Genomic DNA, 13,742 nt, shown 5'->3' with positions numbered 1-13,742 from the left:
TGTTATTTGTGACAAAAACTGTTTATTTGTGTCGTTTTGGATGAGGGTTTCAGGGACCTGTCGGTAACACAAATCCATAATCAGTGTGATTTTCTTCCAGACGTTTTTCTTTTTTCATGAATTCAAATAGAAGTGTTTGAACGTGATCAGATGTTTAACAGTAGGTAACGACAGCTGAGTCATTTGTTTCTGGTATTTAAGGTAATGAAAGTGGGAACTGGGGCAGACCTGGCTCTGGGTTTGTTTCTGAAGTCCCAGTTGTCTTATCAGGCTGATCAGGCTGCTGCTGCAGCTGTGACAGATGTGGCAGCAGCTCAGGCCACTGACGTTGCAAGGGCTGCAAGGGCTGCTGCGACCAGAGCTTATTATCACCACTGTCTGACTGATTAAAGAAAGCAACCCGAACAACCACCTGATCAAAATTGTTGTCACTATGCAGATCATTAAGATGATACTCAATAACCCATTGACTGGGGCGATCATGGCACTGAACTAAATGAACCTGATCTGAACTGAAGATGTTAGATTTGAAGTTTTGGGGATTTATTGTTCAACTGTGTGAAGTTGGGGAGACCAGGTGCGAGGATGTTTCCCAGTCCACCCAGATATGAGTGGTGGCCAAGTGCGAATTTTAGTGCGAAAAGGTGACAACAGACTTCCTACAAATGTTGTAGGTTCAGATGTTTGATACTTGTGTTTGAAATGTAGTGGAGCGAAAGTCACATTATAAAATCAATGCTTGATTTTATAGATTACAGAAATTATAGAGAGATCTACCTTCATTATTTTAGCAAATTCAAAACAGAATACATTATATAAACTAATAATGGTAAAGTATTCTATTGCCTTTGATGGGCACACATTTAGAAACTATCGGTTCATACATGGGTGTTTCTGACAATTCTATTTCCCCATGTTCCAAGAGTTATAATTCATTAAAAAAAAATCCCTAATATAGCATCTCAAAATGAACCAAATCTGATGATAATCATAAGTAAAACTTTAATAGTGCTTGAACTCTTTAGGTTACCTCTGATGAGTGGAAAAACCTACCAAATGCTTGTTGGTTTTTGGAGTTTATTCAGCAACTATAGTTACATTTTTTTTGATCATTAATTGTGTTAGGGCTAATTGTGAAATACTTAAAAATATTAGAATGTATATATATATATATATATATATATATATATATATATATATATATATATATATATATATATATATATATATATATATATATATATAAATAAAAAAAAGAATATGACTTTAAATTTTACTGTATGTGTGATATTATGTTCCAGTGCAGTTAAACTACATCTGCTTCTGTTTTATTTTACTCTCAGTATAAAAACAGTGGATCAGATTTCTCTGCTTATTTGACTTGCATTGATATTTTTTGGATCTCCCTCTGGAAGTCGCTTCTCTCCTTTCAGAATTGATCAATCATTTCCCACACTGCCCTCTGGTGGCGGGGAGTAGAGACGCTGTGAGCAGCACGTGTTGCAGATGAGTTGCTGAAGTATGCAAACGGTGTGAAAACCCCAGGAAATGAGCATGAGGTGACGACACTGGGAAGGAGGTAAGTCAGAGACAAGGAGCAAAGGTTGTGAATTACAACGTTACCGAGGAAGACAGCTGTGACACTGAGCAGAGAAAATCACAGTCGCCACTTCATTTCACAAATTCCTCATGGCGTTACGGGTGAGGGGGTCACGGTCATGCAGATTCATATGTGTACAGTGTAACTTCCCAGTCCTCCTGGAGTTCTCAGCCTTGCTCCAAGCTGTGCACGAAGGCGGCCGTGCAGCGCGTGTGATCCTGTTCTGCAGCCTGCTTCAGGTGTGTCTACCAGAATAACAAGGCGGAAAGGTGTTTTGGACAGGAAATGCACTTTCACAAACAGAGGGGAAAATAGCTGCTGAGGCAGAAATGGGAGGGTTTGTGAGCACGGAGCCGCCCGCCCCCCCTCAGGCGGTGTTAGAGGATCTCCGCTGGCCTCCGTGAAACAAGGGAGCAAACAAGACAAATAAACCTCAACCAAGGAAGAGAGAGAGAGGGAGACAGAGGGGAGAGGGAGGAGGGAGGAGGGAGAGGCCTGGGAGCAGAGAGTCAAAAGGCGGGACCTTCTGAGAAGCTATTGGCTTCAGGACATGTCAATCATTTCACTTCCTCCTTGGCTGTGGCAAGATCACAGATGAGAGGGCAGGAGGGAGGTACCCTCTGACAACTCTCTCTCTCGCTCGCTCGCGCTCTCTCTCTGCTTTTTCACAAAAAAAAAAAAAAAAAGAAAAAACTGAACAGGGGTTGAAACTGAAACAGGGTAAGACTCGTAAAAGCAGTGCAGTTTCTCCTTCATTCTCTCAGTTTCCTGTTTAAGGAGGCCATTTTGTAACTCAGCCTGGAGGAGAGCACAACAAAGTTTGGCATTGTTTTTGTGTTTTTGTTTTTTTTTTCTCTCTCTCTCTCACACGACTGGAGGTTTGGACTTTCTCCTCTGCAGAGCGAAGTCTTTGGACAAAAGAGGGAAGAAGGCAGAGGTGGGATCGCGGCAGGGAAGATAGTTGTTTCTTCTCTCTGTGTACTTTTTTTTTCTTTTTGACAGTGTGAGTTTCTCACACGCGGTGCTCATGCTTCACATGCCTGGACTTTAAAAGAATTCATACGACGAGAGAAGTGTCAGAGATTAGGAGGAGAAACTCTTCTTCCTGGGTTTAGGATTTCCTCCTTGATCCACTGGGAGCGGGTGGATTCGGGACTCAGAGGAGCCGGGTATGCGAGTGCCCACGCCGGACTCCTCCTCGAGACCCTTTGAATGAGCCTGGCTTCCCTCAGAGCTCCACACTGCGCCTGTGTTTGTTGCTCTCGCGGTCAGCGGACTCTGAATGGCGAACGCCAGCCCCTGCATGTCCTCGGGGCCCATGGCCCAGGTGTTCTTCCCCCCCGGGGGCCCCTCATCACCTGCCTCTGCTGTGATGCAGCAGGGCGCCCCCATAGCCATGCCCTCGGTGCCCGCTCACGGCGGCTTCCCCTTGATGGACCTGACTGCGGTGCAGGGAGCCGGAGGGGTCATGATGCTTTCACTGCCTCCCACGCCGGCGGGGATCTCCTTCATCATCCAGATCGGCCTGACCAGGGAGTCTGTCCTCATGCCCCAGAGTGCGGACCTGGCCTACGTCAAGCAAATCGCCTGCTCTATTGTTGACACCAAGGTAAGAAGCATGTGTGTGTGTGTGTGTGTGTGCATTAGGTGGAAATGGATGGATGTTTTGCTGTTAGGGGGCAAGTGTCTACACCCCACATGTTCAGTAACAATCTCCCTCTTGCTCTCTCTGTTATGATGTCTCCCTGAGGGGAGTTGACTCTTCATTATTCTCCAGGGTAGACGAAAGGATTTCAGCATGTATTCATACAAACTGTTTATAGAAGCAGATTATAACAGACCGGTGGACAAAATGTCACCATTTTCCTCCAGTCTGATTACTGCAATCAACTGTTTCCCCCCACACAGTTGGAAGTGAGCACTGTGTTTAATGAGGCTCTGCTTTGGAATATCTGGCGCGGCGGATTAGCCAGAGGATGACGATGGGGTTCGAGTTGGAGGGATGCAGTTTTATTTGGCTCCTTTTTTCAGTGGCGGGGGGGGTTTGTATAACATCTCATGGAAAGATGACAGATATTTCAGTCACTGAATCATTTTATAAGAATTATGATAAGTATGCTGGATTAGTGTTGAGCACTCAGGCCTCACAGTGAGAAGACCCTGGTTGGATTCCGGGCCACTGGGCCTCAAATTGTGAGTTTGCATGTTCTTCCAATAGGCATGTGGGTTTTCTCCGGGTACTAAACTGTCAAGCAAATGAATATAGTTAATGAGTTTGCTGACCGTGCAGCATGAATGCCCAAACGTGGATCAGTGAGATCTGAATATATTTACCTTTTTGAGTATCATTAACTTCTCCACGTTGCAACAGCTTCACATCTCATGACATGTACATGCGACTGACAGTTTAACTTCTCTCGATTTCTTCTCCATTTTCAACTATCAAAAATCACTTTAGAATGATAGATTTTTATTTTTTCCAGACTTATTGTTAGCGGCGTCACAAATATCCAATTTTCCAAGGGTTCTTATCCCTTTATTGCATTTCATATGTAAACTGAGCCCAGTTTTTCCAACCATAGCTGTAAAACCACTGGAAACTTTCCTGTTTTGTTCCAGAGCAATTACTGTCTTTGTTAAACTGTACAGAAAACTCCCCCTGTGCTGAGACATGTGTTGAGGAGGGGGCAGAAGTAGTGACATCCTCTTCGTAACAGGAAGCAGAGTGTTCTAGAAAATAAGGTCTTTATGTGAGGAGAGAAATTAATGACTAATTTATCCATAATTACGCTGAAATATATCACAAAAACTTCATGTAAGCTATAACTCTTTCAAATGAAGGCGTTACAGGAGCAGGTTGAGGAGAACGTATTTATTTGCTCAAACTAAGCTGGCAGGTGACTGCTTTAGCAGATTTCCCCCTCTCGCTCAGAGCAGCTTTTGTAAAACTTGCCCTCACAATCATGAGTTTTCCAGGAAGCAGCGTTGGCTGCCCCCTGCCTAATCCTTCTTCTCGGTCACAAAATTCTTTGTGTTCTCTCTCTTTCTTTTTCTCCTTTCATCATTCTCTGTCATGCATTTTGTGCGGGTTTTGCAAAAAAGATAATTCAGCAGCGTGTCAGTCGGGTGCTCGGCGGTTTGGGTACGCCTGACCTGACTGAGGCAGGGATCAGTGGCTGTGCATCGCTGTGGCAGATGAGAGCAGATGAGGCAGGAACAAGATAGACGTGCTGCCTACCTTCACGAAAATGTACACAACTGCTTGACCAGTTCACTTTTAATCTTGATGTCTTCCTTTTATTCCGTGTTTATTCTTGCAAAACATAGCCTCATAACTCCTGTGACAATCTCCTGGAGTTTAACATTGAGTAAAATTACTGTTGGTTTTAGTAACACCCCCCCCCCCACATACCGTCAGTGAAAGGATTGAGAGGGAAAAGAAAATTTAAAAAATCAACAACAAATGACGTGTCTGAGTTCCTTTATTTTTATTTGTTTTCACAAACAAATCCGATGGACCTCAGTGCAGAACAGTTTTTTATTGGATAACATGTGGTGTATGAAGGGTGTAACAGTTGTTTGTACTCCATGAGATTGAAGCTGCGTGAGAGGGGACTCAACCCTCCCCCCCACACACACACAAACTTTGAGAAGTCCAATTCAGGAGATAAATTTTGAGTAGAGTAGCGATGCAGTGAATAAAATTGGAAAAAGCATGCTTTAATCAAACTGCTTACGGCAAGGAAACACTGATGCTTCACTGATTTAATTTGTTCACCGTGATTAATACAACTTTAGCAAAAACAACACTGCTGAGACATTAAATTTGTATATTTGGTTTGATGGTATTTGTTTAACAGCTGAAACGTCAGTAATTTTTTATGAGTGAGTTTTTTGGTGTTTGTCTGCATTAGCCTTTAAATCATGCATAGACAGTTCCATGACCACCAAAACAACTCTGTGCTCCTTGTTTCTTCTTCTGTGTTTTCTCTTTTCATGTGTGTGTAGACTTATTCACAAAGCATCAGAATTAATGGCAGAAAGAAGATTGTTAATTGTTGTTCAGAACGTAATAAAAAGTGAAGTTGAATTTCAGCTTGTTGGTTGAGAGTGATGGATGAGGACTGAAAGTTATCCGTTTGTTTATAAAACGATCGAGATACAGACAGCTAAAATCGAAATTGATCTCAAAATTATTGGGTGTCAGTGTTAGAATCCCACAGAACGCTGAACATGTTGGCGTCCTTCAGGACCAGGGGGTTTCCAGAGTGCTGGAGAACCCCTCAGCGCTGCTTCAGTTACATTGAACCCACCCCCACCCCCAACCACCAACTAACAACCTGTACACGCAGGAAGTGTGTTTTGTAAGTCTAATTAGGAATATAAATATTTTGTAGTCTGAAAACATTTTGAAAAAAAAAACCCCTTTTCCTTTTTAAATTTGAAAACCGCTGAACTAAACTAGACGACTTCTGCATTTTTGTATGGAGAGAAAAATGTTGGTTCCACACTAAACTCCTAAATATACACTAGAGCACCAGCCTGTGGTTCAGGCTCCAAAAGATCACATTTAGAATAAAGGTCTTTTCACAAGGAAAAGCTTTCAGATTGTTTTTTTTTTTTTGTTCTGTCTCACTGCTTTAACATGTCCAGTTTGAATGAACATGTTGTCACAGTCACATCAACAGATTCCAACACGATGCTAAGTGTTTAAGTGAATAACTCCACACATTTTCTAAAGGACCAACTGAATGTTGTTCTGATCTTTGGCTTGTATGGCTGCAATTCGTAAAGCATCAACCCTCTGTATGTATTCCATACTGCTTGATGCTAATTGGAGTTGTGGGGTCTGGAGCCGATCCCAGCTGAATGTGTGGAACAGGTCTCAAGGCCTCAGACAATCACTCTCATATTCTCATAGTCAATTTATTATCATCTGCCAACCAAAGTACCTTGAGACTTTAAAAGATACGCCAGCCGAACCAGGGATATTCTCGATCTGAAACAAGAGCACTAAACTCTACTTTTTTATGAAAGCTCCAGCCTCTGGGCCTGCTGTCAATCTTACTAAACAAATCACAATAGTTTGTCTTTGGAATTATTCAAAGTATACCTCAGGCACACTTTATATACGTGTTTTTCAAAGCTTGTCAGACCAGTCTGACACGCAGACTCTGACACGCAACAATCCCCCCCAAAATTCCCCTAAATGCAAAACCCCTGCCGAGCTTGGCGCTATAGCTTTAGGTGGGGAAGTTGGACAATAGACAGTTTGTCCTGGCTCGGCCAACTGAGCGAGACACATGAGTTGGGATCGAGTGTACACGCATGAATGCCTACATTGGTGTGTCTGGAGGGGTATTGAAGGTAGTTCAGTACCCACACCCCCACCCACGGTCATCAACCCCATCCCAGAAAGGGTGAGTCACCGACTGTTTATTCACAGGATCCCTCCTTGTGTTCCATTGACACTTTTTTCCACTCTCTTCTCAGTGGAGGAGAGGAACATGCTCTCCCTCGCGGGGCTTCTTCTTCCAACGCCAACCCCCAACTTAATGACCGTCCTCCAGCTCTCGTCTTTCACAGTCTCTTGATTTCATCACTAACACTATCAGCAACATGAATCTAGCATCAGACAGAACCTGTGTCTTGTCTTTAAGCGTCCCACACTGCGGTCCTAAACTCTGGACTGGCACTTGACCTGGTTATGGTGCTCACCAAAAGTTTATTTGGCTGCTATACTTCTACCTCCCGCCCCGACCTCACTTCTGCTGGAACAAGAACAATTAATGAGGCCTGGAAACCAGAAGTCTGTCTCCATCCAACCATGATGCAGACTTTTGTCAGTACTTCTTATTCCCGTTTTTACGACCGTGGCGACCTCATCTGCACTTTGGTGAAGGTTTTTCTTTTCACACACAGACACATGTTTCTATGTTGTACAGCCAGGTTTGATTCTTGCTCTCCATTTGTGTTTTTCCCTTCATGATCTCTACCTCCTACTCCACGTCCTTTCGGGCCTCCCCCTCCTTTCACTCCATGCTTCCTCTCCTTATCAGCTCATCTTCATTCACCTCTGTTTGCCTTATCGTCAGCTGCCTCTTCTTCCTCCTTGCTTCCCATTTCCTGTTCAGCCACTTCAGTCTCTCCTCATCCATCTACTCCCACTGCTTCTCATGACTGTGTGAGTGGAGAAACATGGAGAAACTCACACTCGAGGAGGATAATACATTCTAAAAGGAATGAGTCAAAATATCCGACACTTCCATTGATCAAGCTGTTACCAGACTGCGACTGATTCATACTTTCCAGCGACTATTACAGTCATGACAGGTTAAGTTAGGATTTATGATCTGAGAAGTGGCGCTCCAGAACAGAGTAGTTAACAGACTGAAGAGCAAGTTCAGCTTTGTATTCCTCTGCTCACCTCGGTTTACCAGAAGGTGTGTCGGTGTTCCTTTCAACACAGACTTGTTAAATTTCGTCATGAAGATACGCAGCATGATTTCTGTTGACGTCAGTGGGTGTGCTACAATCCGTGTGAGGATGAATACGCATGAACCTGTTGAATCCTGTCAGTCTCGACGGTGTTGCATTACTGGATTGTTGAACAGTGTCTTCGAGCTAATCTGCAGTAATTCACAATGTCTGTAGCATCCATTTGTGTCAACTTGCACCCAAAATTTGGTCTACATATGGATAGGATGTTGAACCGTCAACCTCATGATATGAAGACAAAACATTTAACTGTGCTCCAGCCGTGCACAATAAATCAACCTTACACTGGAACAGCAATCGGAGGGAAACCTTTTCCTGCTTTCCGCCAACAGTTGGTTTGGGCTTCTTTTGCTTATTGGAAACATAAACTGGGCACAAGCCATTGGAAACAGAACGATGAAGATTGTAGAAGTCAACAGTCAAATCATCGTAAGGACTCGCAGAAATACAAGTCATGTGTACGCACACAAAAACACACACAGTTGTGGCTGAGTACCACTGCCCTGGCCATTGTTTCCACCTCCGCTTTGGACGGGGCTCTTTCTTTATCTCTCTCCCTGGAGAAGAAGCTTAGCCCTGGGAATGGGATCATACACTCCACCTCCTGTTTACCTCACTCTCCTGTACAGTTATGCCGCACGCACACACACACACACACACACACACACACACACACACACACACACACACACACACACACACACAGAGTGAAGTAGCGGCACTGATGACCCTGATTGTGCCGATAACAGCTCAGCGTGACATACAAGGTCATTTTATTTATATGAAAGCAGCACATTCTCCATTTAACACTGCATGGAATATTCAATTTGGTCTGAATGGCAACCGACAGCTACACATTCATGTTTTAGACTAATGTTATGAGTTTGTGTTCTTATTTACAATATTTGTTTATTTATGGCTACATTACCTACATACATCATCATCCATATTAGTCATTGAACCTTTTTTCAGTATAGAGCTTGGAATTTTTATTTTTTATTTTTAAATGTTCAACCTCATTCTTTCACAAAGTAATTTCTAATTTATATTGCCAGTGTGGATAGATCCATAACAGTCCATCAGTAAGACTCTGGCTGGTGGACATGCAATCCAAAGGCTGAACCATATGTTAAACAGGCTGTGTGACGATTCAGAGCTCAGTAAAGTTAAAGCAGCTACCGACCAGACACACCAACTTAGTATTCTCCCTGATGCTCGCAGTACCCAGAAGAACTTTTTCTACTACAGCTTTCCGCAGTAAAGGAAATGTTTACTACTTTCAGAAGCTCACCAGCCACTCAGCATTACGCATCAAACCTGCTGAAACAAACCTGTCTCTCTCTTCTCATTTGCATGGTAGCAGAACAGCTTTGCATGACTGACCGTGCCTGGTGTTTTCTAGCCGTTAGCCGCTTGGTGTGCCGCTGGGGAAGCTTATAGTCCCCACAAGCACATTTGATTATTCAAAGCACACACTGCTGCTCAGAGTGCAGCGACAGGGTGTTTACTGAGGGGAGTGAGCAAGAGGAAAGTGGCTGAAGCTTTTACGACTTAAGCATCGGATAAACAAAGGAGCTGTTTTTTTGCATATAGTGCACAAAAACATCAAATCTGCTCAACGATTTCAGTTCAAGTGTTGACAAAGGTTAAGCTAATATTGCATCGTTCGTCACAAATTTATTGCAGCATCAATATTTCAAATATACATGTGGCAAACATAAGTTCACTACAGTTAATTATGATTTTAATGCCTGTGGTATTAATTCTCTGTATGTTGACATATTTGACCAATCAGATGGAAATCTGCTGCAGAAGCACATGAAATGGGGGGAAATAAAGAAAAACAAACAGAGTGCCTTTACGTCTGGATGAAATTGGGTACCAGAAGAGAAAGAGCACTCGAGTTATTCTTGACTGCCAAGCCCCAAAAAAAACAAATAAGTTAATGTGACATGTAAATATACTTGACTGTTGATCGCACGTCACATCGTGATAGTAATCCCTTTATGAATTGGCAAATATTGTCATATGAGAGTTATCAGTAAGGTCTGCTTATATGTTTTCTATCACTGAAAAGATTTGAGGAGATAATAAAGAGACAATCGGATGATCTTATATGCTATGTATACAGTTATTTTCACTTTCCATTTCATCAGAAAGAATGTAAACTTAACAGGTTAGTCAAGCTTTCTAATTACTGAAAGCTTAATCACTCTCAGTTCACTGTGTTCTCAAAAGACGGAGAATCTTTTTCAGAGTTTCAGCTTTTTAAACAGTATAACAAGTCGCCCTTTATGAAACTTATAAATTAAGTCAGGTATGAAGTGGAATTTTCCCTGATCTGACTTTCGCTTCCTGTGTTTTCAAGGGTCCTTTCAGCCTCTCAGATCCTGCATTCCTTTGCTTGTTCTGAGCGAGGGAGACCTTATGATACTAATCCAGCGATTAGTAATGGTAAAAACGGTTTTTGTGCCATAATCCAATTGGGAGCCGCAGACCAGCTCTGAGCTGCATTTAGTGCCATTTAACCATGAGAAGTATTTGTGCCAGCCTATTAGAAACGCTTTCGTCTTGTCAGTGAAACAGCTGAAGGGTTTTTCCCAAGAAAAGCACACAATGAAATTAAAGGGGACATTAACGCATCTGACATAAGGATTTTTAAATACAGTATTTAGTCTGCTAACACCGACATGCCTTTATAAATTAGATGAAACCAGTGCTGCATGTTTACATCTGAAGTGAAACTGGAGTTTGTTTCCAGTGATCGGGGATTTCAAATGAAGCAGATATTGAAGTGCAGTGAAAAACGTGATCTCATAGGAAAACAGGGAGGACTACTGTAAGTCACCTCAGGGCATGAAACCATGAGCTGTTCTAATATTGGGTGTTGGGTGAAAAGTGTCTTGAAGTGTGTGTTCCTGGCACAGCGGCAGACAATGGGGTCAGTGTGAGGGTTGACAGGATGGGTTTGGTTGGTCTGGCTCCCAGTCTGTGTTAGCAGGGCTCGGACACGGTGTGAGATGTCTGTGAATCTCTATTGCTGTGCACACTTTTGAGGGGAACGAGCAAAACCACAGTCTCACCTCAATAGATGAGCAAACAACATCAATACTGGCTCTATAGACTGCTCAGTGGACGAATGAAATGATGTGTGACCATTTGGCATTTCATTTTCTACACGGTGTCTGGGAAATCTCTTCAGTATGGACCAACTACTTCAGCTTTGGATTTTGCACTGTTTATATTTTCATGGCATGAAAGAACAGAATAACCATCATGGTCTGAAGGAAACTTGACGAAACGAGCTGACTGGCCTTAAAGCTAGGGTAGGCCATGTTGTCCAAAAGCACTTTTTGTCATACTGAGTGAAATGCTCCTTGCCCCCTGGGAGAAGTCAATACATTATGTGTACGGAAAAAGGTGCGGAAAAAATCTGACAACTGTAGCGGCCACAGGACAGTAAAAACTCCGACCAATCGTAAGGCGCGGACCGCTCTTAAGAAACCGATCAGATGCCGTGCTCGGCTGTCTGAACAGCCCCGTCTGCCCCGTTCCGTCTCTGTGTGTGTGTGTGTGTGTGTGTGTGTGTGTGTGTGTGTGTGTGTGTGTGTGTGTGTGTGTGTGTGTGTGAGTGTGTGTGTGTGTGTGTGTGTGTGTGTGTGTGTGTGTGTGTGTGCGCACGCGGCGGCGCAGATCGGCTCACAAGACTGCCTCTTGGTAATTACTTCGTGCAACAAAGTACCACAGTATTGTGTGCAAAGCGCTGGTCAATTTACATTTATGTGCTATGAGAAACAGTGAACCCCGGACATCTCCTTGAATTTAAAAAACCCGCCCGACGCCCTGGACAGGACGTAAAAAGTGGACATGTCCGGGTAAAAGAGGACGTATGGTCGCCCTAGGCTTGGAGCGGGGTCCCATTGAAAACATTAGTTGAGATGCGCGGTCACGTTCGTGGGGGTGTGGCGTTGGGTCAAGCACTGATTGGAGTAGGAGGAGCTTAGGGGGGATGGCTTGAGGTGTGCGACTTTCAAATCTTGTAGGCTCTTCAACATCGTCTACCCCAGCTTTAATATCCTAAAATTGTCTCCTATAACTAAAATTCTTCGTGAAATAACCTTAACTTCTTTCATGATTTTATTATTCTTCAAAGGTTGAGATGTACTTGAACTCTCACTGGTCAGTCAGACGCTCTTGGTTGTGCAAACGAAACTAAGGAGCTGTCATGTGTCTGGGGGGCCACAGGCTAGCCCTAAACCTAACTCTGATGCAATATAGTTATTTCTTATTGCAACAGACAGTGACCAACATCGCCATCCTTCTTTCCAGTAACACTCAGAGGCCTTCCATCAATGTAGTCTGTCAGTTTGTTGATCTGCTGATTGTCAACTTTATAGCAGCAGCATCTACCGTCTCCCAGACACTGTTCAGAGTGCTGCACTGTTTTCTTTCGCTGGAAGTCTCTCGTTTAAGAAGATCACACACGTTTTCCAGTCAACAGACAAAGGATGGCAATGCCATTATTCTTTCATCTTCAAAGCCTTTCCTGGCCCACCGTGCCCTGGAGTTTTTGATGCATGAGATGGAGAATTGTGCTTCAAGAAAATTTCGGTCTTCTTGAAAGATGCTAATTTTTTTCTGCACCACAGCTTGAGTGGAGTGTCCTCTAGCAACTGACTGCATTGGGGAGATGACGTCAGCCCGTTTTCAACCCAAACAGAACTCAACTGCTTCATCTGTACTAGTACCTCACCCACACTTTACTGGCATCCATGATCCATCAAGACTCACTGTCATCTCAGAAATCTTTCTTCAGATATTTCTTGACACTTTTTGAACTTCTTCTTTTTCACTTTCTGTCTCTGAACATCTTGTACTTCTGTACAGTCCCTGCAGTTTTAGCACTGGAGGATAAAGTGTTCCTGGGTTCCTGGTAGCTTCATGTTTAATTCTTCTCAAATGTCTTGTCAGATCATTTGATGGTTCTTACCTTTATCTTGGCAATTTGTGTTTCATCTCTCTGGAAGGCTTATTGCAGTTCTTGAAATGTCAGAGTCTGTTATCTGTCTCTTATCAGGCCCATTTCTTTCTGAGGAAAGACTTAATAGTCATGCACACTTGATATAGAGTGATGGTCAACTTAGGACAGACACTCCCACATTACACAAGTGCAGATCTCGGTATGTTGAAGTCACAAATGCATCTAAGTTTATAAATAAGCAGAAACATTTCAATATGGTCAAAATATGACTTTCCTTTGCTGACTGTACATGCAGGTATACAGGTTATAGAAACATAAACATCAAATTCTTGCATATGCTTCATATTTTTCCCTGAATTGAATTATAATCAGAGAGGAGAGAGGAGAGGTATTGTATATCGAAGGTTAGATGTCCATATGGACATTGTACCTTTTGAGAGCAATGGAGTTATAACAAATACATTCGATTGCAGTTGAACGGCAACAACTCATTTGTGCAAAAATAACGTTTTTGCACATGGCTGGAGTTGAGTTTGTAGCCTCTGGCGCATTCTCTCTTCTCTCTTCTCTTTGCGACAAAATAAAGCCACGCAACACATGGGTACAAGAACGAACGGAAATAAACAGCATGTGCAGAGGAGAGGGGACGCTTGAATGACTCAG

At 43.0% G+C, this 13,742-nt stretch overlaps 1 protein-coding gene across 2 annotated transcripts in view; it reads left to right on the top strand.

Annotated features, from left to right (window-relative positions):
* The first annotated feature begins 2,286 nt into the window (after nt 1-2,286).
* Nucleotides 2,287-13,742, top strand: part of LOC115400856 (serine/threonine-protein kinase D2-like) — a 35,180-nt gene continuing 23,724 nt past the window's right edge. The window contains exon 1 of one of the 2 annotated variants that reach the window (XM_030108905.1): nt 2,287-3,209. In XM_030108905.1, the coding sequence (XP_029964765.1) occupies nt 2,883-3,209 (327 nt within the window). In that variant the 5' untranslated portion in view covers nt 2,287-2,882. Of the gene's footprint in view, nt 3,210-6,897; nt 7,021-13,742 lie in introns of those variants that run through there. The other variant, XM_030108906.1, reaches the window with a different exon arrangement.

Source organism: Salarias fasciatus, chromosome 14, assembly GCF_902148845.1.
Source record: "Salarias fasciatus chromosome 14, fSalaFa1.1, whole genome shotgun sequence".
NCBI lineage: Eukaryota > Metazoa > Chordata > Actinopteri > Blenniiformes > Blenniidae > Salarias > Salarias fasciatus.
This window is presented reverse-complemented; position numbering and strand designations above follow the sequence as displayed.